Source organism: Podarcis bocagei (assembly GCF_964188305.1).
Source record: "Podarcis bocagei genome assembly, chromosome: 13".
In the NCBI taxonomy this organism is placed as follows: Eukaryota; Metazoa; Chordata; class Lepidosauria; order Squamata; family Lacertidae; genus Podarcis; species Podarcis bocagei.
The window spans coordinates 32,696,351-32,723,083 of NC_138138.1; the positions used below are offsets into that span (position 1 = coordinate 32,696,351).

At 43.5% G+C, this 26,733-nt stretch overlaps 1 protein-coding gene and 2 long non-coding RNA genes across 3 annotated transcripts; 1 reads left to right on the top strand and 2 right to left on the bottom strand.

Annotated features, from left to right (window-relative positions):
• The first annotated feature begins 236 nt into the window (after window positions 1-236).
• LOC308570600 lies at window positions 237-26,624 on the top strand. The gene is made up of 6 exons (XR_014001203.1): window positions 237-2,189; window positions 5,850-6,105; window positions 13,421-13,621; window positions 14,907-14,963; window positions 17,321-17,440; window positions 22,296-26,624. It is a non-coding gene; the product is annotated as an uncharacterized lncRNA (long non-coding RNA).
• LOC308570510 (serine/threonine-protein kinase SBK1-like) lies at window positions 9,059-15,469 on the bottom strand. The gene is made up of 4 exons (XM_081165413.1): window positions 15,261-15,469; window positions 13,727-13,891; window positions 12,189-12,391; window positions 9,059-10,586 (listed from the first exon to the last, which is right to left on the bottom strand). The coding sequence occupies exons 2-4, from the start codon at window positions 13,887-13,889 to the stop codon at window positions 9,993-9,995; spliced, it is 960 nt and encodes a 319-aa protein (XP_081021539.1). The 5' UTR covers window positions 13,890-13,891; window positions 15,261-15,469; the 3' UTR covers window positions 9,059-9,992.
• On the bottom strand, window positions 16,073-20,927 carry LOC308570605. Its single transcript, XR_014001207.1, has 2 exons — window positions 20,458-20,927; window positions 16,073-16,154 (listed from the first exon to the last, which is right to left on the bottom strand). It is a non-coding gene; the product is annotated as an uncharacterized lncRNA (long non-coding RNA).
• Window positions 26,625-26,733: the final 109 nt, after the last annotated feature.

Sequence of the window (26,733 nt, forward strand, 5' to 3'; positions counted from 1 at the left end):
GGAAGAGACCACAAGGGCCATCGAGTCCAACCCCCTGCCAAGCAGGAAACAGGAAGCTTAGCTTGTTTCTTCCTAGAACTACTTTATTCAAAAAATGTTTTGCTTGTCCTGTTCCTTGGCTTGTTCCATGGTTCATTTATTACGTGCATAAGTTACCCTACATTTGCTTTCATGTCTCAAAAAGGCATTGAAAACAGCTCTTGGTAGTTTGCAAATATATTTTTTTATTCCCTCCATCAGAATCCGCAAAGTGTCTTGATAACCATGTAAAGCACTGGTTTAAAATACAGTATTTCTTTTATTTACATATCTTATATGCTTTTTCAAAACCATGTCAAAAGCTCCCATGTCAGGGAGTTACAAATGAAAATATAGTAATGACAAGTAAACCTCATCATTAAAATCATATGCAAATGAAAAATGCTTTAAAAAACCCAAAGATAATACAGCAGCATTAAAAGAAAACCATAACAGCCAGTTAACATAATCAAGTCACAATATAATAACTGATTTAAAAAACCACCCCAAATTTTCTAATCAAAGGTAGGCTGGGAATAAAGTTTTCTAAGGCCCATATCAAAGAAAATGGGGAGGGGGACAAATATCTCTTAAGTGAAAGGAGTTCCATAGACAATAGAAACCACAATATCAGAAAGAAAAAGAAAAAAACCCAGCAACCTGTAGCACCTAAGTTAGTCATCTCTCTTTCTCCACACAGCATATTCACCCTCTGTCAGTATAGTTATACCAGCAACAGTAGCAGCTAGGATTGTGTTGTTTCACGTTTTTTGCCCTGTAAATGCCCTTCTGCAACTTAGCTTGTTTCCTGCTGTGATATGGAATGCATAAATTGGCCCTCTTGATGTGGATGGGCAGAGATTGCTTTCTTACTATAGGGGGAATGAGGTTTAATGGCCCCTGGTCTCTTCTGATGCTTTGACTTTATATTCATTCACACCAACAGTCTCCCACTTCTAATTGGAGGAGGGAACCCTAACAAAGTGATCATAATGTCCTTTTGCCGCAGGCCAGGGCGAAGAGGACCTGGGTGACCTGCTGAGATGTCCCAGCAGCTGAATGGCATTTTGGGGGCCAGCTTGAACTGCTAGCCCGCTGGAGTAGGTCCAGCATACGAATCGAGGTGCGAGAGCAGATTCCAAGCACTGTTGGTGAAAGATTACACAAACACTTTCGCTGTTGCACAACAGCCCTTTGGCTGCTCTCCTGAACTGCCAGCTGGGAAGTCACAACATCAATCGTTGACAGCCTAGGCGAGTCAGGCATCCCTTTCTCTTTCCTAATAGAGAAAAAAACCAAGCTGTGCATTTTCTGATTAGATAGCTATCCTTTTGTTCATGCAACCTGGGTAGCTCAGATGTATAGTGTTTACAAGGAACAAACTTTTCTTGCTCTTTCTGTGTATGTTTAAGTACTAAGTAGGCATTCTAAACTTGTGTCAAGATGAGGGAGTGGTAAATATCCCAGATTATTATATTCAGAATAAAACAGTGTGATCATTCTTACTCTTGGCAAAGAGAAAGAATATTCACAGACCCTGTAGTAGTGGTAGCAGTGATAAGGAGTAGTTGTCTTTTTACATTTAGCAAAAAAATTATGTGAGTTTGCACCTTGATATATTTAATACTTCTTAATGCTCATACTATTATGCCTTACGGCTGAATTTTACAACTTGGTTCTATGCAAGTTTGGCATGACTATGAGCCCAATCTGCATAGGATTGGGTTGTATGTTTTTGTTCTCCCGCTCCAAAATTCCTAATCTAAGCATGTATTGCATAACAAGCTGTCAAATGATCTGCTAGTAGCGTTTGGTTGAAGTGATACAGTAGCTCTAGTTTAGTGAAGCAGTAAAGACCCAACTGTACTGACTACAAAATGTAGAGCTGCTATGTACCAAAATCTGTCATTCTTAATTTCTTTGCAGTGAACCAGAGGTTTTGCAAGAAGCTTGGGATCTACAAGGCTTATTTGAATTACTCAACAAAAGACCCTGAGTAGCCTTTAACAGTGTGTGCCAATCTAACAAACTCAGCAGCTAGGCAGTTTACCTGAATATCCACCAACAAACTCCAGAGAATTTGAAAACTTCTCAATGCCCTGTGCAGTGTCAAAGCTAGAGGACTTGTCCTAAAATTGGATAGCATCTCATCAAAGTGGGCTAGATGGAAGGTATGAAGCTTATATAAGTTCTGGCAGGGGAGAAGGGGTGGTGAAGGGCAGAAAGAGATTGAACAAGGTCTGACAAATCTAGGTTTCTGCGTATGATTTACTGCATGGTGTTCTAGTACTGCCAACTCCTGTCGCAGCTGCTCTGGACAAGACCAGGGATGTAAATCAGAGAGATAGGAAGAAGTGCCTGGACTGGTGACAGAAGCAGAATTAGAAGTGCTTTGTGGGCACTGGGTATAGTGAGTCAATCCACCACAGAGCTACAGGGGGAGGCAAGTGGGATTGTATTTAAATAGATAGCAGAGCAACCTAGGGAGATGGAAGAAACGGATAAATGTGAGAGATTGTGGGGGGAAAAGTCATGTGGAGGGCGAGAGATAAAGTGGGGTGTCACAGGAGGGATAGAGTGGAATGCTAGGCACACAGGGATACTTGTGTCAGATCCAGTAAAATAGATCTTCTTGAAACTGCATAATTATTTCAGTGTTCCCAACCTCACAAAGCACCATGAGATCGCCAATTACATCTGCATCCATTGACAGAACAATCTGCATCCAGCACTTTCCTTCCAGCATTGCAACAATGCAAAAACACCTAACTGAGGCATGGATCCTTATATATATATTACAATGGAGCTGGTTTGAATGTGTACTAAGCACTCTGGTAATTCCTCTACTACAGGGGTAGGCTGCAGTGCTTCTGGGTCTATTTTTCTGTTTAAGGTTCCCACAATGCCCTCTGATGTACTCTCACTCTGAGACATCATAGGAAATTTAAATGGAAGAATGCCACAGCAGCCCAACCCTGAGCCAAGCACCGGGGGGGGGGGGGGGAGTTAAATGTAGGGCCTGGGGTAAACTTTAGCAGAAGTCCTTGCTAGGGATCTGGGGCCATGGGAGCAGCCCAAGGATGCCCTTCCCTCAGCCCTCCTGCTTCATCTTTATTTACCCCTGATTGATGACCATTTCTTGAAAGGACAGCCAGTTTTCTGTAAATAAGGAAAGGGCTGGGTCCTTGTAAACTGGCTGAGAATAAACACATCACGATGTGGCAGAGGTGAGGCAACAACTTCGTTAAAAAATTCTGAGGGGGGCTTAAGCAGAACTGGAAGCTTAAGCAGCCTTGGTCCCTATGTCCCTATGAATGTGTTCTTTTTGAACATGCACAGAGGCACACTTTCCTTTGTTATGGAATCCTGTGTTGAAGGACTAAGCCCTGACATCCACAGCACATTCTGGGCATAAGCTGTGCCTCAAATTGAGACTAAGACTAATGGTTCTCTGTACAACATCCTGCAAATTCTAGAGAGGTATTGTTAGGAGACTCTCTTGGGCCTCTGACGCACTGGGATACTTGAGCTCAGGCTCCTACCGAGCCAAGAACAATCCTGTGTTGGAAAATTAGTGATAATGTGTGGAGGTTTTGGTGAGAGGGAATGGACGTCTTCACATCTAGCGTGTCCTCTGTAAAGCTGTGCATCAGCTGCTGAATTGGCTGGCGCAGTCTAATTGCTGCTAATACCGCAGGACACTCGAGTATTCAGAAAAGCCTTTGTAATTGATAATTGTAAACAGGCATGATAAGCCAATCATGTGCTCACACTTTGTGATGCCATCCATTTAGACGTGTGACTGCATTGTGATGTCACCATGGAGAGGCATTACTGGGAGGATGACATCAGCGTCATAGTGTTACAGCAAGCCAGCCAGCAACTGTCTTCAGCAGCATTAGCTGTTTTATCCAGTGTCTCTAGAAGTCGTCTTTGGATGACTCACTCTGCTTGCAGTTGAGCAATAAGAGTGTAACAGAACACATCTCCTATTCTTCACTCACCTGCCTTTTCCTCACTACCTGACCTCCCTCTGCTGTGGCACATTGCTATATCGAAACTGAAGGGCCTCCACTGACATTTGTTGTCCAAGGTAAGACCAACTAGCAAAACACTAATTTCAGTTTGTTGGGGTTTTGAATCCAGGGTTTCCTCAGCCCCCCACCCGCCACCACCAGCACCACTGTTCCTTCTTAGTACTGTATTGATATTTGACCAACCGTTGATGGTCAAAAGGCATACAATGGGCAGCATCAGTTCCACACAATAGTTTTGTCTGATTGCAGCAACACATTGCCATGTCATGTTAAGTACCAGGCTCAGAGTCCAGGAGAAGATGAAGTTTAGCAGAGGAGCTTCCATATTCTAAGTAACTTCAGCAATTAATCAAAATATTTTGTTTCCTTTTCGATCTTTCCCATCACCCTCTTCTCTGAGCTGTATTTAGTATTTGACCTGTCAGTTAAGACAACTGACCTGTCAGATGTTGGTGACATGCAATCAATCATCAAATATTGAAAGTTTCAGGTAGAACAGTAACAGAAGCTGAGAAGTGTAATAAATTTACAAAACATCATACCAAATCATGTGTCCTCTAGTTTCTACAACAAATACAGCGAATGATGAGACTGCTTCCTAGGCACCTGTGTAGGATTGCCAAATTTTGTTTATAAGCTAAATCTGGTACCTCAATATAAAAATTTATAGTTTATTGGTCACTGAAAGCTTAAAGATTCTACGAATCAGAATCTGTTTATTGAAGAAGTAGTTCCTTCTAGGAACAGGTGCCTGGAGTCCTGCAATTAAGATAATCACTCTTCCGATCTTCACACCTGAACTATCAGTTTTCAAGAGCCTTTTAAAGGCGCAGAGGATTAGAACTCCCCACGATCTGTCTAAAGGTCAGGAAGATTAACACACCAAAGCACATTCAGTACTCTCCAACAAAATTGTGATCTTTTGACTCCAAAACACAGACACTCCTTTACAAGGGTGCTAATGGAGTGGTCCCATGTATTTCACAGTGCAGGTCTCTCTCCCTGGCAAGCCATGATTTTCAGCTATTCAGTGCTGATAGTCTCAAGAGTTGTCCAAATTTCTAGGCATGATGGGGAGAGCTCCTGCGTCAGCAGCGTTGCTAAGTTGGTGGTGTTTGTGAATCTGGGTGTTAGCAATTATGGTTTGCTATACCATGAAGGTGATGTGCAAAGAAACAGACTTGCCAGTTCTCTGAAATTTTAAGGTTGATCTCACTCCTTAGGAATTTGCTTTCTTACAATTCACTTGCCATTATACAAAACAGCTGTATCTTGATGAAACTTTAGAAAATTTGTCAAGCTGTCATGGATGGTGTTTACTAGAGCAAATAAGCATTTTGCAAGAGAGCTCCTCTGCCTGTTAATGAAACCTTCCAAAACCTGGACTGTTAAAAGTGCTTTTTAAAAGGCACTGGTATTTGTAGAAGTGGCCTGGTATTTTCCTCTGCACTGTTTTGCATTTTAAATCATTGCTTCCACTGGAAGTATTTCAGAATTATTCAACATATCACAAAGCTGTTCACCAAATGAATTGCCATTCATGGGATATAGCAGCCTCGATTCCACAATAAACTTCTACCTGAAAGTAATCAAGTGTTCTCTCGTTAGATAATACTTACCCAGGTGTCCAATCTGATTTAACCCTTTTCATCCCGGTCTCCAGAAAGATTTTAAGTATAGCTTTATGTTCTGAATTATTTGTTTTATGCTGCTGCATAATAACTTACATAACTGTGGCTGTTTTTATTGATTTTCACATTTCATTTATTATTGTTTTATTTTCTTTCTCATCAGGTGCACTGAGGGCCCCTTGTGCATCCAAGAAGTGGTGTATTATCATAGTCTCATTGCTGAACAAAACTTAGTGGAGTGGGAGGCCAGCCACTCAGAATTGTCTCTGACACGTATTTGCCTGGGGGCAGAGTCATCATCCAAAGTAAGGTGCAGTCCTAGGGGCAGGCAAACAACAATCTATGTGGTGAGACGGTCCAGGGGTTAGGAAATCCGATGATCAGGGAGTCAAGGATCAAGACAAGCAAGAAGCAGCAAGGTAGGACCAGGAACTACAAGCATTGTTAACAGCTTCTGACTGCTGCTGGAAGCTCTGCTTAAGAAGGCTGAAGCCTGCTGGTTCTCATCAGCACCTTCTCCCCTGTGCCCTTGAAGGCTGATCAGCTGCAGGTGGAGTCCCTCTGCCTTCTCCCCCTTCAGGCTGCTTGTTCAGCAGGCAAAGCTGACTCCTCGCCCATAACACATATCAGTATGATATAAATAGAAATACGCAAATACAGTTGTTTAGATTTGGGTAATAGGTTGATAATAAGTTGTAAGAAAAAACGGAAATTTTCTTTTCTACACAGCACTTAACAGTTCAGGAGGCCTGTCTTCCTTAGCTATTTGCTCTGTCTTTCTCTTAAAAATAACAACCTTAAACAAACAAAATAGAAAATTGTGGTGATGCAAGTGTTTCAATCCAGCTTAGGTTGGGACACTTGTAAATCCTGCCCCACTAAGTGCTTATCCGCACTGACATTTCCTTCACTCTTTCTAGTCTCAGTCCATACTTTAAATCTCCCTGTCTGAGGGCCCCCTCCCTTTTTTGCACTGGAACTTTCCCCATGAAAACCTGCTTTTTAAAGCTCAGTTGGATCAAATAGCAATCTGCGGAAAGCCCAAATTGACATTTGCTCCAGTTGAGCACTAAAGAGCAGCTTTCAGCAGGGAAAGCTTGGGGGGGGGGGGGAAGGACAGACACATGGACTTGAGCTTTTAAGCATGGACCTTTGCCTGGAAAGAGTGGGGCAAAAAAAAGTGTAGATAAGTCCTAAATGAAGACCTATGATCCCACTGATCTGACACTTTCTCTAAAGCTGTACATTTTAAACTGAAGCTGAGTTTGGTGTGAGCCAAGGGCGGGGACACGTCCATCACCCTGGTTGCAGAACAAAAATTATCTGGGTACATTTAAAACCAGCCAGCGGCTTTACTCAGCTTTACTTAGTTTACTATGTTTTGAACATAACTCTCCCTGCCCTGCCAGTTCCAGTAATTCACTCCTGGGGCTAACAGTTTTATGACTCCCTCATGTCACTCTTCTCTCCAGTGTCTGCCAGCCCCAGTTTGCAAATAATATATTTTAGAGCAGCTGAAGGAGACACAGTGACACTGGCAATGGACGGCCCATGGGTATGGGGCAGAGAGAAAGTCATCACTTTCCCCACCCTGGGATATTTATTTGCACATCACTCAATTCATTTAAATATATGCTGATACAAAATCAGCTGTTGACTGCTGTTGCAGCCACATGTAGAGTGCATGTGTACAAGGGTGTGATAGGGTACCACCTGTATTTATGTGGATTAATCAAAATATTGGCCTGTTTTTACGAGTGTTTGATTAATTGCAAAAGTAGCCAGTTAAATTCAGCAAATGAATATATATATTTTACATGAACGTATACCTTTTTTAAAAAAAACCAGTTCTTGTGGGATGTTAGAATCCAAAATGTACCGTATTTTTCCGTGTATAACACCCCCCATATATAAGACTACTGCCAAAAGCCCACCTGCACACACAAAGCAACAACAGCCAATTGTGCGCACGCCTCGCCGCTGCCGCAAATAGCCTGCCCTGTTGCCGCAGCAGCAGCCAATCGTCAGCAGGCCTTGCCACAGCAACCAATCACACACCCAATCACTGCTGCCAATCTCCTGGCTGCTGGCACCAATTGCCCGTCCCCCCCACTGCTATCCATGCATAAGACGCCCACAATTTTTGCCTATTATTTCAAAGGAAAAAATAGTGTCTTATTCACAGAAAAATACACTTATTTGTAAAGTGAGGTCCCAACCAAAGAATGGCAACTTAAGTTGACAGAATATGTAGAGCTTGCAGACTTAACATATAGAATACGAGAACAAGAAGAACATATATTTAGAGAAGATTGGAAAACGTTTATTGAATATATGGGAAACAATTGTGTACAGCTGAAAACGCTGGCAGCATTAAGATAAATTCAGCAGTGTAAATAAGCTTTGTTGGATGCAATAATGGAATACTGAACGGGATAGGTTTTTTTGTAAAATATGCAGGGATTTATGATATGTAAAATGAACCACGGAAAGAGAAGGGAAGTCATTGATATCTTAAGGATGTAAAAATAAGTATCTTAAATTGTAAAACAGAAAATTTAACAAAAATTATATACAAAAAACCAAAATGTATTTGTAAAGGGTGATTGTTTGAAAGGGCTGTGTAATCTTCCTCAAAGCCTTGTGACCCCAAATGTGAGCTCTCTCTCCTTTAGAGAATCAACAAAGAGGAAGCATAGGGTGGGATGAGAGTATTTTTCTCCCACCCACCCGCTGTGTCTGTTGTCAGCTGTGGGTTATATTTAGCAGGTGCGTGAGAGGACGCCGGGGCCAAGCCAAATTGGCCGCTTGTTAATCGTTTCCGGTTACAGCTGCTTTTGGATGTTCATGTTTCGAAGCCTATGGAGCCTTATGCGACACACGGCTCAAGAAGCCAGGAAGCCTTTGGGGTGCAGAGCAAGAGCGCATCCCCCATAAGCCTGCTCTCAGAAGAGCAGCTATGTTGGCAAGGGCTCGTCCTGCCTGGCAATTGGCATTGGTGAGCATGGGTATCATTAAGACTGCCTTAGGAAATGTCTGTCCTGAAGCAATGCAGAAGCCAGTTGCCCAGGCTGGTGGGCACACCTATCAAGGGCGTGTATTGATTCAAATGTACCCATCATATCTTTGGCTGTCAGTTTCTAACTCTAATTCTGCACTCCCCACTTCCCAAGCAGTGGGAAGTCAGAGTCAACTATTACAGCAGCTTTTCCCAGCCTGGTGCCCATCAGGTGTTTTGGACTACAACCCCCATTAGCCCTAACTGGCTGAGACTCATGGAACTTGTAGTCCAAAGCAGCTGGAGGTCACCCTTGCAGGCTGCATTACAGGATGTGTTTCTTTGCAAAATGAGAGCACCGACTATATACAATGTTTTCATAATATAATCTCTTTATTTACAAATGTACAAGTTGAATGGGTATTACAGCAGCATATAAACAAGCATATAGGCAGGCAATACTACTACTCCTAATGCTCTTAATTATATGCCACCTATCTGACTGGGTTGCCCCAGCCGCTCTGGGCAGCTTTCCAGCAAAACATTGCTAGACCCACAGCAACATCAATTCTAGACCTCCAAATCATCTCCTTGGTGACTCTGCCAGTCAAAGATCAAATTGCTTCTTACATCTCTTCTGCCTCACTCTCTCTCTCCATTGGATATGACTTATCAAGAGACAGTCCATCCATGGTTCCATCCATGGTGGCTGGAAAGAGCACAAAGAGCAGCGTTAACTGCTCATCAATGTCCACTGTCACATCAGCAGACTTTGTGGTCACCATGATTGACAACCATACAGAAGTCTCGAAAATCTGACCATTGTTGTTGGCCCCTCATTCCCAATCCAGTCACACATAATTTTAGTCCACCCCCAGTTCGTCTAATTCAGGGTGAGTGACAGACACCAAGGTTTCATTGCCTTTTAGATGTAAGTCTATTTGGTTCCTTTCCATTCAATGGAGTGGCCAGTTATTGACCCAGGAGGGACTGAAATCAAGTCTTTTGAATCTCTGATCCAGAATCAGGACTGGAGAGCGACCCTCCTAAGATGAAAATCACATATGTGGGAGAGGAATGATTCCCTAAAGTTTTTCCTGCCCTGCCCTGCTGGCAGCTTGCTCTGTTTTCTGAGGATAACAGTCTTTTTTTCTGTTTCCCTAGCTTGACTGTGCTTTCTCTTTGCCCTCAGGAACAATGAGGTGTTTTGGTTTGGTGATGCGCATGGTGTCTTTGGTCCCTCAACAGCTAAGGCTAGGTTTGGGATTGGTGCCACCCCTCCCTGCTTCACACATATGGCCTAGATTATTAGCAGCGCCGGCTGGTGCCAAGAAGATCTCTGCTAGGCCGAACACAGCTCTGGGCCTCTGGGAGCAACCAAGGCACTTTGATATAATTCATCACCTCCTTGGCTGGGCTACGCTGAGCCGCATTGGGCATCAACAGTCCCCGCAGCATCTCCAATGCCTGGGGAGTAAAACGCCCCCAATGGGGTGGACATGGGGAAAAGCGGGGGCTGCGATGCCAGCAGACAAAGCTGCGGTAGTACCGGTCAGCGGGTACAGCTGTGAGCCAGGGGAAGTAGCCGGTTAGCACGCAGAAGAGCAGCACTCCCAGGGACCATGTGTCAAGGCTGGGCTGGGCCTCCAAACGAGCTTTGGGACCCAGCGTGCTCAACTCGGGGGCCGTGTATGGCAGGCTCTCTGGCAAAGCCTCAATGGCCCGGCCTCGCGGGCAACTCAGCCCAAAGTCGGTCAGCTTGATGCGGCGGCACTCAGGGTCACACAGCAGCACATTCTCTGGCTTGACGTCGCGGTGCACCAGCCCCTTCGTTTCCATGTATTCAAGGGCACTGGCAAGCTGCAGGGCGCAGCGCTTGACCCTCTGCTCAGGAACACCAACCTGGAGGAAGAAAGGGAGAGTTGAAAGTCACGTGTGCAGCCACACAAATTCCCTGAAGGTAGAGAGAAACATCTCCAGGCTCCATTCCTCCGTTCTCTGGTAGGGCTGGGCGCTAACTGGTTTTCAACATCATGATATATCACCAGCTAAATATTGTGATATACCAATATATCATAATGTCTGAAATAAGGATGAAACTATGTAGAGATAAAGAGTAGGGCTGAGGGATACCTGGTTTTCAACATTGTGATATATCACAGTGTCTGAAATGTATGTAGAGGCATTGGCTGGCATCATGGGTTTTCCCACATCGTGATTTTTGCATAGCACACAAACACATCATGTTTCACAATATATTTTCAGGTCAAAAATTATGGAACTAATATCACGATATGGATTCAAACCAGTTTTGGATGATATATTGCCCAACCCCATTCTCTAGTGTGTTCAAGCAGGGAGAGATTATATTGTGGGAAGTCTTAGGGCAGTTATATGCCCTGAGTGCTCACTGGAAGGACAGATCCTGAAGCTGAGGCTCCAATACTTTGGCCACCTCATGAGAAGAGAAGACTCCCTGGAAAAGACCCTGATGTTGGGAAAGATTGAAGGCACAAGAAGAAGGGGACGATAGAGGACGAGATGGTTGGACAGTGTTCTCGAAGCTACCAGCATGAGTTTGACCAAACTGTGGGAGGCAGTGGAAGACAGAAGTGCCTGGCGTGCTCTGGTCCATGGGGTCACGAAGAGTCGGACATGACTAAACGACTAAACAACAACAACAATGCTTGGGGTCTTCTTTCATGGTTCATGATTGATCCCCTTTGCATTAACAACTTCCATTCAGCTCAGTTGCCTAAGTCAAGATGAGTGGATGCACTCTATCTAGTCTTTTGAAGCACTCGCTCTCAGGCAGCTTTCCAGAAAGCAACTTGAAAAGGAGCCGATGAGGAAGAAAATAGTGCATATTCACTTGTAAGGCTGGCTGTATCCTGTGTTTCTGTGATCATGTGTTGTAAGTATTGCGTTTGGTATCACATAAAAAAAAAGCATGCAGGGAAGCTTTTAAAATATGTTTCTAATTTCTCAAGCATGAAGAGTAGTTAGAAAGCTCAACTGTACCTTTGACTAAAAAGCCAACTTGATTAAACAAGCAGAAGACTTTTTTAAAAATGCAAAAAATACAAGTGTTTATAAAAACTACATATGGTGAGTACCATATCCGAAGAAGCTTTGTCCCGTCTCATGCAGGAGGAATGCCTCTTATTAAAAGATGTTTTCTGCTGAAAACTAAAGACAGCATGCTTCTCGCTTCAGAGATATTGTTTTGACCTATATGCAGATTTAACCAACAGAATAATCAGCTGCAACTCATAGGCAATCTTATTACTACAGGTGGTCCTGGCAGTGAAAACCAGGTTGGTACTATTCCATGATTTGAAATGACTTGGGAGTAGCGGGGAAAGGAGCATACAAGCAAAGAAACTCCATTCTCTCACATCTTTCTCCCCCACCATAACTTTTTGAAAAGCATGGAATGGGGTGGGAAGCTGCCAACTACAGAAGGCATAAGTGGTCTGTGTCCATGCCTGGTGGGTTTGTTACCTGTGGCACCATGAGCGAGAAGAGGTCACGGGCCAAAGCCAACTCCTGTGCAAAGACGTAGTGTTTGGGGGTCTGGAAAGCAATCCCAAGGGCAGTGGCAATGCAGGGATGAGCCCCCAAAGTCAGCGCAATGCAGTATTCATTCACGAAATCTAGCAATTCTGTAGCCTTCTTGTGTACGAATTTCAGTGCCATGGGTGTTCCTGCAAGAGAGAAGATAAGGGGTTCCTCCCGATGACCAGTTTATTAAACATTCATCCTGATTTGCTGACACAAAGCTTACACGGAGGTTAGACTATGTCTGATCTTTACGTATTAAGCATTTGTGCTGATTTGTTTGCAGGGCTGTTATAGGACAATGAGCAATTATTCTGCATTCATCTTGATTTGCTTATGGAGTCCTTATCAGCCTTCCCATTAACTGTTCTTTTATTCTACACTCTCCAATGTTCTTCCCTGCCACTTTCATAGTGGGAAAAAGTCTGTTTCTTATTTAAAGTGGATTTATAGTGCTAGGGCAACAGAGTGCTTCAGTCCACCTAAATGTGCCAAACTAAATTTATGAAATGTGCTTGGATCCCTCCCACAAAACAATGGCAATCGGGAGGCAGCCAAGAGACCCTTGGCCCCTGAAAGAGGAGAAAATATAAAGGATTTGAGTGCCCCCCAAGGACATTCCACATCAAACAAGCTAGTCTCACATTTTGCTCTTGTGGGGCAAAAGCGAACACAATTCTTTTCAGCAAAACAATAATATGCTATCGATTTAAATGATGCTACTTTAGATCCAGTATAACGTATTTCAACCAGAGAATTCAATCATGACTTTATTTCCCATTGATTTTAGAAGGATCTACAGAGCAATCCTATATACAGTGGTATCTCGGGTTAAGTACTTAATTCTTTCCAGAGGTCCGTTCTTAACCTGAAACTGTTCTTAACCTGAAGCACCACTTTAGCTAATGGGGCCTCCTGCTGCTGCCGTGCCGCCAGAGCATGATTTCTGTTCTTATCCTGAAGCAAAGTTCTTAACTTGAAGCACTATTTCTGGGTTAGTGGAGTCTTTAACCTGAAGCGTATGTAACCCGAGGTACCACTGTATGTCTACTCAGTACCAGAAATAAATCCCAATGATGTAAGCAAGTACAGGAATAGAGTATAATTGCAACTATAGTTAGGGTCCATCCCAATACTTGAAAATCAAAGAGATATTGGTATTTGTTCTTTTTCAGGAGACAGACAGATCTACATTTCTTCAGAGTAGAATGCAAGCTTCCCAGAGCTAGGAACGGATGAGTTCTGTTCTCCTCAGAAAGGATCCTGTTAACTCTCTTTAGATGGAGTCTCCACTCTCACCCCAGAAATCTATTCAACTGACACTTTCTAACGGCCACTTCACCAACAATCTAGAAGAACCTTCTCAACCCCTTCAAGTAGAATAACAAGGACTAATTTACACACATATCTTACATCTCATAGGTTCAGTGATCTGTTTTGTAGCCTTCTCTGCCTCTCCATCCTCTTGGGTTCTGACCTACCTTGGCGTTGGTGGACTGCCATCAGCACATGCCCATAGGAGCCACTGCCAAGCTCTCGGAGGACAGTGTAACTCGTAGCCACCTCCACCTGGGGCAGGTTCTGAGAAGTCAACAACACCATCTCTTCAAGTCGTTTTGCGATGTCTCCAGAGACAAGCTTCATGGCTGTTCAGGAGGAGAGACAGAAAAGACTTGGAGTAAATGCAAAAAGGCCACTCACCAACTGCCAATGTACCCTTCTGCATGTACACTTTTTTGTGGGTGCCAGCTGACTAAAATGCATAGCAGGAACTGGGATGGGGTCACCCTTCTGCATTGAAGGCAAAAGGCCCAATAAGAAAGACATACTTGGAGAGGCAATGTTCCTGTGCCTTCCGAAATAAACAGTAGATCTAGGAATAGCCATTTCCATGAAACAGACTGTGCAAAACTCTCATGAAACTGGACCATACTGCATAACGCAGGGGGAAAAGCAACACTAGAAAGACTGCACAATTGCCCATTCACCTTGATAGGTTTAGACAGCGCAAGGCAACCGTAATTATGTTATCTCACTACTGCAGATGGTTCCTTCCTTCCTATGGAAAGTGGGGTCATTTGTTATCCAACATGATGTTTTCCCTCTCCGCACTTCCTTGCTCCTGCTACGCCTTGGTCATTCCGAAACAGCATGTATTGCCATGTGAGAGCAATGATTCCGTTTTTTGGCACAGAATCAGAAATGATGACACCAGAGTGTTTACATAACCAGACACCCCAGGTATTGGGCTTTGCATCATCTGCCTCTGAAGGACAGCCAGATGCTGCCCAACTCTGGTGGAACAAGTCACAAAATGAGACTCAGTGCAGAGTCCTGTGCCAGATGAGGGATGATTGCAAAAAGGTTTATGATGCTGGAGTTCTGACTTGGAGAGTGTAAAGAAAGGAGCACCTCTAACAGTGTGCAGAGTGCTTTTGTTCACAGAGCAACTACAACCAATGCTCACATATTTGGGATCTGGGGGAAACACTTAGGGGGCAGAGAGTTTGATTAACAGGCAGCTGTGTTTCAGTCTTAATACCTCTTATGTTAGACGAAACTGAGGACTGGGATGGCGGGGGTGGGGAATAACTTAAGGATGTTTTAGCTTCACACAACACAAAAGCATTCCTATAATCAGGGCTTTTTTTTCCTCTTCAGCTGGAACTCACCAGAATTCAGTTCCAACACCTTTCGAGAACAAGGGAAACATTCATGGTGAGTTCCAGCACCTCATTTTCTAGAAAAATAGCAGTGCCTATAAAAAAATACATTTTTCTGCAAGTGGCTCTATATGTCTTCCTCCCTTGGTGCAGGGTATAAAGCAAGAGAAAGATACTTAGGTTGCAATCTCATGCATAGGAGTAAGTCTTGAATTCAGTGGAACATGCTTCTGATTACACAGTCAAATGCACTTCCTAGCCTGTCAGTTTTGCACCTGAATTACAGTTACAGGAATTGCAAAGAGTACTCTAAACCTTACCTACCTGCCAGGCCTGTAAGACACACACTTACCTGCCACAATGGCGCTGGGACACTTGTGCTTCTTCCTTTCAGAGTGTTTTGTTGACTGACTTGCTGTCTGTCTGTCTGTTTGGGACCTGCCACGTGGAGATCCTCATGGAGCCTTTTATAGCAGCCACTTCCCATCTGGTTCAGTCCAGTTGCATAAATAGGGAAGGCGGCCAAGCCACCCCCTCTCATCTCTTCTCTGCCCCAAAAGGTCAGGGCTCTGGAGTCCAGGCAGTTCCATGGGGCAGGATTAGCAGCCACTTAACAAGGTTATTTTTACCTACGCTTGCCCAGCTGCTGCTACGCATATGTCTATGTGTCCCAGATGTTCCTGGAAAGAAGTGCTTCTCTCTTCTCGCTCTTCAAAGGCCCAGTGGTGGCTGAGCTTTGATGAGACAAAGTGTATCAGGCCAGAGAAGAAAGGCCACTGTGCCCTTAGAGACCCATCTTTTCATAACTTGCCAGGCAGCTGGTCGCTGCCCCAGCCTCAACCTACAACCCATTCCAGAGCACATCAAACCAAATAATAATTATTGGTGACAAGCACTAAGCCTGAGAGATAATATATAACTTACTAGGGGCTGTGCACCAGCTCACTCTGTTCACTAACTCCCATCATTCCTCCCACACCAAACCCCTAGAGCTTCCCTTGCTTTGCACTTGCCCAACCCCATTTCCAAAGCCACTTTTCAATTCTGCAGTCTTGCTTTGTATTATTATTATTATTATTATTATTATTATTATTATTATTATTATTATTTTATTAAAAACTCCTAGGTCTGAGACCAATAAAACTCAGGAGCCAGGAGGAGATAAAGAGTCCACTGATTTATTACTTTCCAAGCAATAGGTTACAGCCGGATCGTTCCGCAAAAGCTGCAACCGTGACTCCGTGGCCTGGGGGTGATATAAGTTTTTACAGAAAACATTTCAATTTTCTCCAATCATATGCATAGAAACATTTTCCAATTACCTCATTCTAGTTGTTGGATACATTTCATGTTAGTGCACTTGCGCAAGCTTAGCATAAGCACCAGCTGTTTTGCTCTCATATATATGGCCTCCATATAGAAACATTGTGTTACATTTTTATAGCAAAATCAATTGTGCTTTGTTGAACCTACGCGTATAGCTGCGTATGTTCTGTGATAAAAAATGTTAGCTTCTTCTCTTCCCATGGGAAAGGGTGCTTGCATAACAAAAGCTTTTTCTTGGCATTTTCTTAAAGCTACAGGCTTCTATGAGTTCCTTTTCCTTTTCCCAGTGAGATTGGGGCCCCTCCCACAACCTCACTGTACTTAAATAATGCAAAAGATTGAGAAAAGCAGGGATGGAGAGACACTGAGGCTTAAAAACTAAAACCAAAAAACTAACACAACAGAGTCTTTCACAACTCCCTTCTTGCTCAAACCTTGTTTTAAACTGCCATCTCTTTCCCTCAGTATCAGCCTTGCTTGCTCTACTCAAGCCTCTGCCATTTAGTATTGCCATTTCCCCCTCCATTTCTTCCTGCTTTATTCAAACTCCTGCTGTTTAAAGGTGCTCGGTGTTTCTCCACTCTCACTTTAGTCAAACCTCTGCCATTGTTTCAAACCACCATTTCCCCCCTCTCAGTTTCCATCCCTTCCTGCTCCCATGCCATGGCCATTAGTGTTGTACAACCTGCCTTCATTTTTGCTCCTCTATCCCTCCCTGGCTTTGTGCAAATCCAGGGGTGTCGTGTGACACTACAAATCATCCAATGGGGGCTTCAGAAATACATTCTTACATTTTTATAACATTGAGGCACAAGGAGGAAGAAAAATGGATTGCTATCACCAATTGTTTGTGAATCAGAAACATCTAAGGATCATCAAAAGAATCCTGATCTGCCCATTTCTGTTTCATATTATTGACACAAGGGTCCCACTTTCCAAGCACAATGCATTCCCAGGAAATTGTTCATTAGGCAAGTGGTTTGCTTAATGAGCTGACAATTTCCATTCTTTCCTATAGTAACATTTCTATTTTGTGATTTGTCCAATATCCCTCCTCACTCCCTCCATGGTTTCTTTCTGAAACAGCTGCAGTCAACCATCAAATGAGAGACAAAGGGAAAGCTGATTTGTCCGATCTCTTCCCACTTCCTCCCTGCCTGGTTTAAGCCTGAAAATGGCTGCCACTGACCAGCAAAGCACAAACAAGTAAGCGATTCAGCTGTTTGGATATCTGAATTGGTGGTGTGTATGGTAAGGTTTGGGTACTAATGCCTTGTGTTCGGATAAGTGAATTTTCGCATAGCAAGCATTCAGAAAGTGAGACCTACACATAATTTGATTTGGTGTTGGTTATTCTGTATTTTATGATTTTATTTACTACCTTGATATTTTTTCTGAGTTGGTGCTTTATGACTATTGTCATGTCATGTCATATCATATATCATATCATATCATATCATATCATATCATATTATATTTCAAATATTATATATTTGGTATATGAATATATACCAATATTATATACCAAAAAACATCACCCAATTTCTTCACATTTCTCACTTCCGCAAGGCATGGGAAGTTCTAAGGTAGCTTTGACAAGGATAGTTTCCACTAGAGGACAACATATTGCAATATCTATTTCTTCACAGGCTGAACATGCAAGCAAGATGTTCTAATGTTATTGTGCATTTTAATTATGTTTATAGTTGTAAACCACTTACGGGCATTTGGGCATATAAATGGTATATAAAATAAATAAGAAAGCAGTCACAAAGGCTGGCAATGCTAGCCCCAAAGAAGCACTGTTTTTGCCAGCCTAGTACTTTTTAGCAGTGCTGTTTTCCCCTGGCTAAATTCAAATTGCACAAAGTGTTCCTTTCCAGCTCCACACAAGTCATCTGGGTGTGACACATTCCATAAGATTGGAATAGCCATTGCCCATCAAATACCAGGCCATACAAAAACCTAGACAGTAAGGGCTACTTTGCGTAATGAAGAATAAGGCTGGTGATGTTATATGGCAACTATGCAGTTGCTTTTCACACAATATATCTGCACAAATATATCCCATCAAGGGCTACCTACTAGCGTGGATGGCAGGAGTGCCAACTTGAATAAAATATTGGGAGAGGGGTCAGGTAAGCCATGCCCAGCATAATTGATCACAAGACACAGTGCATACACACCATTTGAATGGCAATGCCCATCAACTCTGGGGGGCCCAGCCCCCTCAAATGTTTTATTAGGGAGGCCAAAGACCCCTTGGCCCCTGGGAGTTTGCTCCTGTGGTTAATGGGAAACATGGAGATAGTGTTCAACTGAAAACATTCATGTGTAGATGAACATGCACAAAAGCTCATGCAGAAAAATTGGATCCGTGTGACTGATGTGTACATCAACACTTTGATGCGTACACAGCCACTGTTAAGCAATTTTGAGGATGAACCCTGAAAGCTTAGAATTGAGTACCCCTTCTCACCAGATCTATTTACCTGATGTGCATCAACAGGAAGCCTTCTGCAAAAGGGCCTGCTGATATGTATATTTTCCCTGAACAGATTTTTGTCCTGACCTTTGCTTATTCCTTGGCAGCCTTTGCCTAGCGTGTGGCTTGCCCTTTGCCAGTGGTGGCTTACTGATGTACAAATGCAATAAACTCCCTCTGGGGAAGGGCTGGGGGGGGCTTACACAGGCAGGTGGGCAATGCGCTGTTTGTTTGGTCTGGGTTTCCATAGAGAGTCACTCGCTGAAATTCTTTAGTGCTCTTGGAGAGAAGGGGGCAAAGAGAGGAGCAGAGGAAAAGTTCTCCTGGTGTGCAGAGCTCAGCTTTTTCAGCAGGCACTACTGCCTGTCTGGGAGCATAATGCTAGAAAAAGGCAAGTACCAGTAATTTCTCCTCCTTAGTGGGGCTTGTCAGATGTGCTGTCAGGGCAGGATTTGGGGGCAGAAGTCCAGAGCCCTGCTCAGAAACAGCTCCCTCATATGCAGCAGGACAGGCTTACGAGCATTCAAAGAACATTATCTTACCGCTCACGAGGCAATTTGGAGTAACTGAAGTAAAACACATTGCCATCAACAGAGCATTCTCTCCCTCCCATCCATAATACCATTAAGTAATGGTGTTATGGAAACTAATGGAAGGAAAGTACAACAGTTGCTTCAGGGGGCAGATTCAAGAGGGAATTGGAAATTTTACCCCTCCAGTGCCAACTTCAGTATGTAAAATTACGCATGAAAGGGACATCATTCACATATCAAGGCTGTTGATGCTGCTGCTGTTTTTACAGTAAAAGCTTGGAGGAGAAATCCATTGAACCCGGGTAGGGATCCAATGGCCCTCTAAATCAGGCTTCCTCAACCTTGGCCCTCCAGATGTTTTTGGCCTACAACTCCCATGATCCCTAGCTAGCAGGACTGGTGGTCAGGGATGCTGGGAATTGTAGTCTCAAAACATCTGGAGGGCTGAGGTTGAGGAAGCCTGCTCTAAATGTTGTTGGGCTCCATGTCCCATCAGACCAAGCGATTATGGCCAGTGGTCAGGAGGGATGATGGGAGCCATAGTCCAACAAACACCCCGCAGACTGAGCACCAGCCATTTGTGCACTAAACCTTTCCCCCTCTTGCATCTTAGCACCTCAAAGTCAGTTGTTCCAGGTGTTTTCTCCCTTTCTTCAGTTAATGGAGGTGGGAAAGGGAGCAAAGTGCCTGAAACAACCAACAGTGGAAAGGTAATATGCAGGAAGAGAGAAATTTAGCTCCTCTCTCCCAGTGGGGGGCTTTTTTTCAGCTGGAGTTTGCTGGGATTCAGTTCTGGCACCTCTCAGATGGGTGCCATTGCCATTCTAAGAGAATGAGGGAGCTGTTAATGGTGAGTTTCAGCACCTCTTTTTCTAGAAAAGTAGGACTGAACCCCCTCCCCACCTGCACCACTTTACATGTGAACAAGCAAGACACCTAAAAAAAACCCCACAACGGTCTACCACATCACAATCCAGTGTGTATGTTTGGGTCTTGCCCAAAGTATGGGAAATAGGGTTCTTTTTTGTTATTTGACGAAGCGTCTTGGTGGGCAGTGTATAACATCTTCCTAACCGAACTGAAGACTTTCCTGAGCTCTGAGCTGCACCTTAGGGTATGAGCCTTGTCAGAAACCTCCCAGATTGATACCACCGTGCCTAATTAATCAGGAGGTTTATAACTCCATTTGATTAATATTGCCTCACCTCTTTCATCTTTGATGTGGGTTACTTAAACTCACCCAGGTTGGTCACCGACCTGTGAACTATCCAGGCCAGTCATCTCTGGGGCCTGCAGCCATGGCAACCCCCTCCCTATAAACACTTTTGCTCCTTTAGAGTCAAGATTGTTCCATTGCCATAGCCAAAGATGGCTCATGCAGCTTCCATCCGGGGGGGGGGGGGTCCAGGATGGGTCAGGAACTGGACCCATTATGATGCCCATTGTTCCATTCCATGACTGATCCTCCTTAACCGTCAGTCTTGCTGCCCTGGAGCCCATCCAGCTGGCGGGTGGCACATTCCTGCCTAATGAACCTCTAGGCAACAGCTGCAGACTTGGGCGCTGTTTACCTTGGCAAGGGTGCTTTCTGTTGGTCATTATCCTGGCACAGTAATGAGGGGATCAACACTCAGCTGGTATTTTGAGCTGGAGTTTTAGAGTCATATATAGACCAAGATAATGGCACGTTGTGAGTTGTTGTTGTTGTTGATGATGATGATGATTTTGCTAAAACCACCACTGTGTTCACAATGTGCTCTAGCCTCTGCTTCTAGCAATGGTTATTCAGAGCATGAGATCCCAGTTTGAATTTCAGGTCAATCAGAACTTGCTGTGTGGCCTCAGACAGGCCTCAGACTCTCAGGCCCCTCTCATCTGCACTGTTGGGATTAAAAATACTGGCTGACCTCACAGTATTGTATTACTGGAATCTGAGCGCTTGTAGCATTTCTAGGAAAACACTAAAGTATCCTTTGTGCTTGACCGTATTGAAAATGAAACCACTGTTTAGTGGTTACGTATACAAAAACACGGATAACATAAAGTGAAACAAGCTTCCAAAGGAGATCTGTCATTAGGAACACGGTTATAACATTAAAAGCTTATCTAGTCAGGCATCTGGTTATCACAGAGGCCTATGGGAAGCCTGCAAGAAGAACCTCATTGGCTGTTTTTGGAGGCTGAAGCTAGACTATATATGCATACATTAGCTATACAAACACACTGAGCCTACCAAAGCTGAAAAATTTAATTATTTCCTTACTGTGTAATAATTATATTTAATTTACTTTAGGATTCAGAATTAATGTTCTCTTTTTATTTTTCTACATTTTCATATCAACTTTCCCTCAAGTAATATTTCTAGAAAAAGGTTCTTAGGTGTATGTGGTCTCCCCCTTTCCCATTTTTATCCTCACAAGAAACCTGTGAGGTAAATTTATTATGCTGAAAAGTGGTGACCGGACATCACAACAATAAAGGAATTTGAACACAGATTTCTCCTAAGTCCTATTGCTATTGCCCACATCATACTTGCTTTCCAGTTTCTCTCTCCCTTCTTAGGTGCTTTCAAGATGGTCAAAAAGCAGGTTATAAATGTAAATCATAATGGGTTTGCTAAAATTATCCTGAATGCCGCCACAGCAACAGCAGCAGCAGCAGCAGCAACAACAACAACAATGGAAAGTGCTTCACACATTCTTGGCCAACTATGCAACAAGTCAGCTTTGATGTCTGAAGGGTCTGCAACTGCTGCACCACCTAAGAAACTGACTAGGCAGCTGCTGCAACTGTCAGATGCACCAAAAGGAAAAACAGAAAATTACTCTCACACATACAGTATAGAGTGCTATGTACCAGTTCTGTGGCTCCCCAAGCTGGCGATGCAGAGAACTACAGCCATTTCCTAAAGTGGGGTTTAAAGGAAAATTCACCTATAGCCTAGTCCTGCTCATATTTCCTCAGACGTCCCACTGAATTTAATTAATTTTACTTTCAAGTCAATGAGCACAGAATTGCAGCTTCCTGTTGCCTTTTTTCACAGGATACAGTACTTAAAATATCTTCTTCGGTGACCACTTGTAGCTGAGTAAGATTGTCTTCCATGAACACGGTCTTAACAGTGAGTTCGTAAGTGACTGTGGAGGCCAATTCTGAATCCACACGTCCTTCCACAGTTGGGACATAGGTTTCCAGGTGGGAGATGATCATGGTGAGGGTTTGCCAAGCGTGCCTTCCTTTTAGCTTGTTTCTCCCTTTCGTCCTGAGTTTGAGTGTCTTCAAAGCCAATGACACCTTTGGTAAAGGCTGTTCTCCAATTGGAGCGCTCACAGGCCAGTGTTTCCCAGTTGTCAGTGTTTATACTACATTTTTTAGATTTGCCTTGAGACAGTCTTTAAACCTCTTGTTGACCACCAGCATTACACTTTCCATTTTTAAGTTCAGAATACAGCAGTTTCTTTGGAAGACGATAATCAGGCATCCGCACAACATGACCAATCCAATGAAGTTGATGTTGCAGAATCATTGCTTCGACATTGGTGATCTTTGCTTCTTCCAGTACACTGGTATTACGGTAGTTTGCCTGTCTTCCCAAATGATGTGTAGAATTTTTTGGAGACACCATTGATGGAATCTTTCAAGTAGTTGGGAGATGGCATTTATAAGTGGTCCATGTTTCTGAAGCACAGTAAGGTTGGTAGTACAATAGCTTTGTAAACAAGCATTTTGGTTTCCCTGCGAATGTCCTGGTCCTCAAACACTCTGCACTTCAATCGGGAGAAACCTGCACTCACAGAGCTCAGGCAGATTTCGGCATCAGTGTCAGCCCTTGTGGAAAGATAACTGCCCAGGTAGGAGAAATGATCAACACGTTTCAATGTTACACCATTGAGTTGGATTTGCGACGCTGCAGAGGGGTTGTTTGTGCTTGTTGGTGCAGCACTTTGGGTTTTTTGGATGTTGGGTGATAGGCCAAGCTTTTCATAAGCTTCTGCAAAGCTATTTAGGATGGTTTGGAGGTCATCCACTGAGTGTGCACACACTACATTGTCATCAGCATACTGAAGCTCTATGATGGAAGTTAGGGTAACTTTACTCTTTGTCTTCAACCTACTCAGACTAAAGAGCTTTCCATCTGTTCAATATATGATTTCTACTCCAGTGGGACGTTTCCCTTCGACAAAGTGTAGGATCATGGCGATGAAAATAATATATAGAGTTGGGGCGATAACACAACCCTATTTAAACCTGATCCCACTGTGAATGATTCACTTTGAGAGCCATTGTTACCTGTGATTGTTGCTGTCAAATCACAACCTTAAGGGGATGAGGATCCTATATTTATGCATGTCCAGATGTCATTTTTTAATGTCAAGGAAGCATCCCAAGCACTGTTCCTCATTTAAAATGAGTTGTGATCCAAGGAGGAGAACCCTAATACAGCTTCTTCCTATAGTGAATATGGCATTTGGAAATCATTAATGTGTGGGGTTTCAAGGGCTGTCTCCAAATATGTACCCTCCCAACTCATTTCAGTGACAAGCCACATTTTAGAGCTATAAAATGGACTTTGCATATTCATTGTGGCAAGCGACACATTTCTGTGTAACAGTGTTGCCATCCCTATCTGCCAGAATTCATAGCAAAGAAGAACTGGCATGAGCAGGGCAGAAAACAGGTGTCACCCCTTCAGAGCCAAGGTAGAAAGTTAGTGTCTACCACGGTGTAACTTATATTGAAGTAGGGTGTGCTCTCATAATAATAAGGATTCTCAAACTTTCTACCTCCCTATCCCCCTGCCCCCTGAGGTGGCTGAAAATTAATGGACACAAAATGGTGTTATGGGGCAGCCTGTCGATGGAAGCAGAATTTGGCAAAAACTGGCTGGCAAGTACTGAAATCATTTCTAGTCCATTTTTAGAGATAGTTAAATTCTTTGCCACGTCACTTTCTTTGTGACAAATGCAGGCACTTGCACGGGTTGCCAATAAGCACAACTGAGTATGTGGGCAATACCTTCAGAGTTGGCATTCCTGTCTTGGTGCTGTGAGGTGGAAACACACACAGAGAGAAACACGAGAAATGCTTCCTTTATGGGTGGTTGGGTGTGAAGTTTTGCTTTTCTTTGCACACGCGTGCAAATAGGGATGAAGAGAGCCACCACAAAAGGAATCCTCATCATCAGGCAAATTGTACTTTAATAAAATCATAGCACAGAAATGCAGCAAGCTATTTTTGTGTGTTATCCCTAACAAAGATACTTAACTGTTCCCAGTATTTTCCCCGATGTATTGTTTAGATTTCACATAATCGCTAGGCAATTCAACCCTACCCCATTCTGTATTTCAGCTTGGCCTGCATCTTTCCCTCACATCAAACCCTAGAACAGTAAAGTGATATTCCCCTCTTCCTTTTCCAGCTGCTTCCAAAGCATTTTTATAGATAACTTTGCACACAGGTGGGTAGCCACTTCCTTGGACTTGCATGAGAACTGTTTCAGACCAAGGCATCAGCTCATCTGAAAGAGGGTACACATTCCCAGAACCAGCTCCTACTTCCACTAATAATTTTTAACAGGAATAGAAACCCCATCCTCTGGCCTGGAAGCTGGATCAGAGCAGATGCTGAGGGCAAGCAAAGGATGCCTATCATGGTCTGACTTGAATAACCTTCCTCTGAAACACTTGATCCCCCCCCCCCGTTCCAATCTAACGATATTTTGTCCTTATAGGATTTGCACTGTGGATCATTTCTGATCTTCACAATGCTCCATTGGAGCTTGCGTGTAAAAGGAATTTGCAAAAATGGAATGCCGGAGTTGCAATATGAGATCAAGGCAGTACTGGGGGGGGGCAGCAGGACCATCCCTTCCAGCATCTATGAAATGATGATCTGGTTGGCACAACCTATATTTGCATTGCATTTTGCAGTCATTGCACCAGTCTCCATGGAATCAATGGGAAGCCACAAGGCTAGAAAGTGGGGGGGGGCAGGTTTCTCATCATGGCTCCTAGCCTCCTAAGAGAAAGCTTGTAGCAATGCTTTCTTCAGTCTCCACTTCCTATCTCAACCAAATGGCCAAATTCCATTCTTGCCATGTTCCATATTCATCCACAAGTTTTATAGATGCAGCCACAACATGGAACGCTACCAGTGGACTGGATTTTCCAAGCATATCCTTATCTGAGGACCAAGACGGTCAACAAAAAGCATGGATGAGATCCATGGTTTCCTTTCAACAGTGCTTCCCTCTCCACCATCACAAAACAGGTTCCCTTCTAGTCTTGGAGATAAATATGAGGACAGGATGGAGGCTGAGAGAGAACAAGGAAGAATAGTGACAGAACATGTGTTTGGTACACCTGAAGGCTCCTATTCAACCTCCAGATTTAGAGCGTTCCTCAAGCATTGCAGTCAATGACAAAACCCAACAAGAGTTGAAATATAAGTACTTAGATCAGGGATAACTAACATGGTGCCTTCCAGCTCCCATCAGCCCCAGCCAACATGGCCAGGGATGAGTTGGTGTCCAGCATCTGGGGGGCACAACATTGGCTATCCCTGGCTTACACGGTCAAGTTCAGCAAGTGGCAGAGTTGTTCATTCTTCAGACCAGAGTGCTCTCTTGAAAATAACATGGTGCTTGAGAAGAGAAAAAGGCCTGTTGGTTGTGATTCCCCCTCCAAACTTGGCTTTTGACAGCACAAGAGAGTTCCAAGTATCTGTCTTTAAGAGGAAAGGCTCTCATTGAGAAAGACTGCAGAAAAGACACAATGCAGGTGCTGCAGTAATGGCACACACACGAAATAAATAAATAAATCTGGGGCTCCTCCAGATGACGTGTTTATTGAGTATTCATCATGATTTGCTTCCACAAGACTTACAGGGAGGTTAGACTATGCCCAATCCTTATTCAGCATTCATTTTGATTCGTTTGCAGGGTGGTTATACAACAATGAGCACTCATCCTGAATTCATCCTGATTTGCTTTCACAGCAGGTATACACCTTCCCATTCATCATTCGTTCATACTACTCTTTTCAGTGCATTTCCCCATCACCTTTCTAAATGCAAACAGTCTGTTGGGGTTTTTTTTGGCAGGGGATGCACAAAGAAGTAAATATTTAATACACACTTGAACCCCTCCTGCAAAATACTGACACCTTGGAGAAGACCTTAATTCTATTCTGACCTCTCCAACCTAAAACCTATGAAGATGGATCGAGAAAGCAAGCATGACCTGTTCTCGAGCTCTGACTCTGCCATGCCTCAATGGGAGACCTTGGACAAACCATTCTGTCTCAGGAAGAGTTTCTTATCTGGAAAACAGGAACCACAGCAATTTACATAACAAGTAAAGATCACAATTCTGTGAAGGTGCCATATCTCTGTTTTCTTCTTGTTTACTTCTGCTAAAAGTGTGATGAGAAAATAGGGAGGGAGGGGAATGTGAGCTGGTACAATGTAGTATATGCAGAGAG

Bases quoted from the DNA above. Each gene is read 5' to 3' on its own strand.
- LOC308570510 (XM_081165413.1), bottom strand. From the start codon at position 13,889: ATGAAGCTTGTCTCTGGAGACATCGCAAAACGACTTGAAGAGATGGTG. The intron at 12,392-13,726 runs GTAGGTCAGAAC...TCTCTCTTGCAG, and splicing joins GGCAGTCCACCAACGCCAAG to GAACACCCATGGCACTGAAA. The intron at 10,587-12,188 runs GTAACAAACCCA...TTCTTCCTCCAG, and splicing joins TCTCGCTCATGGTGCCACAG to GTTGGTGTTCCTGAGCAGAG.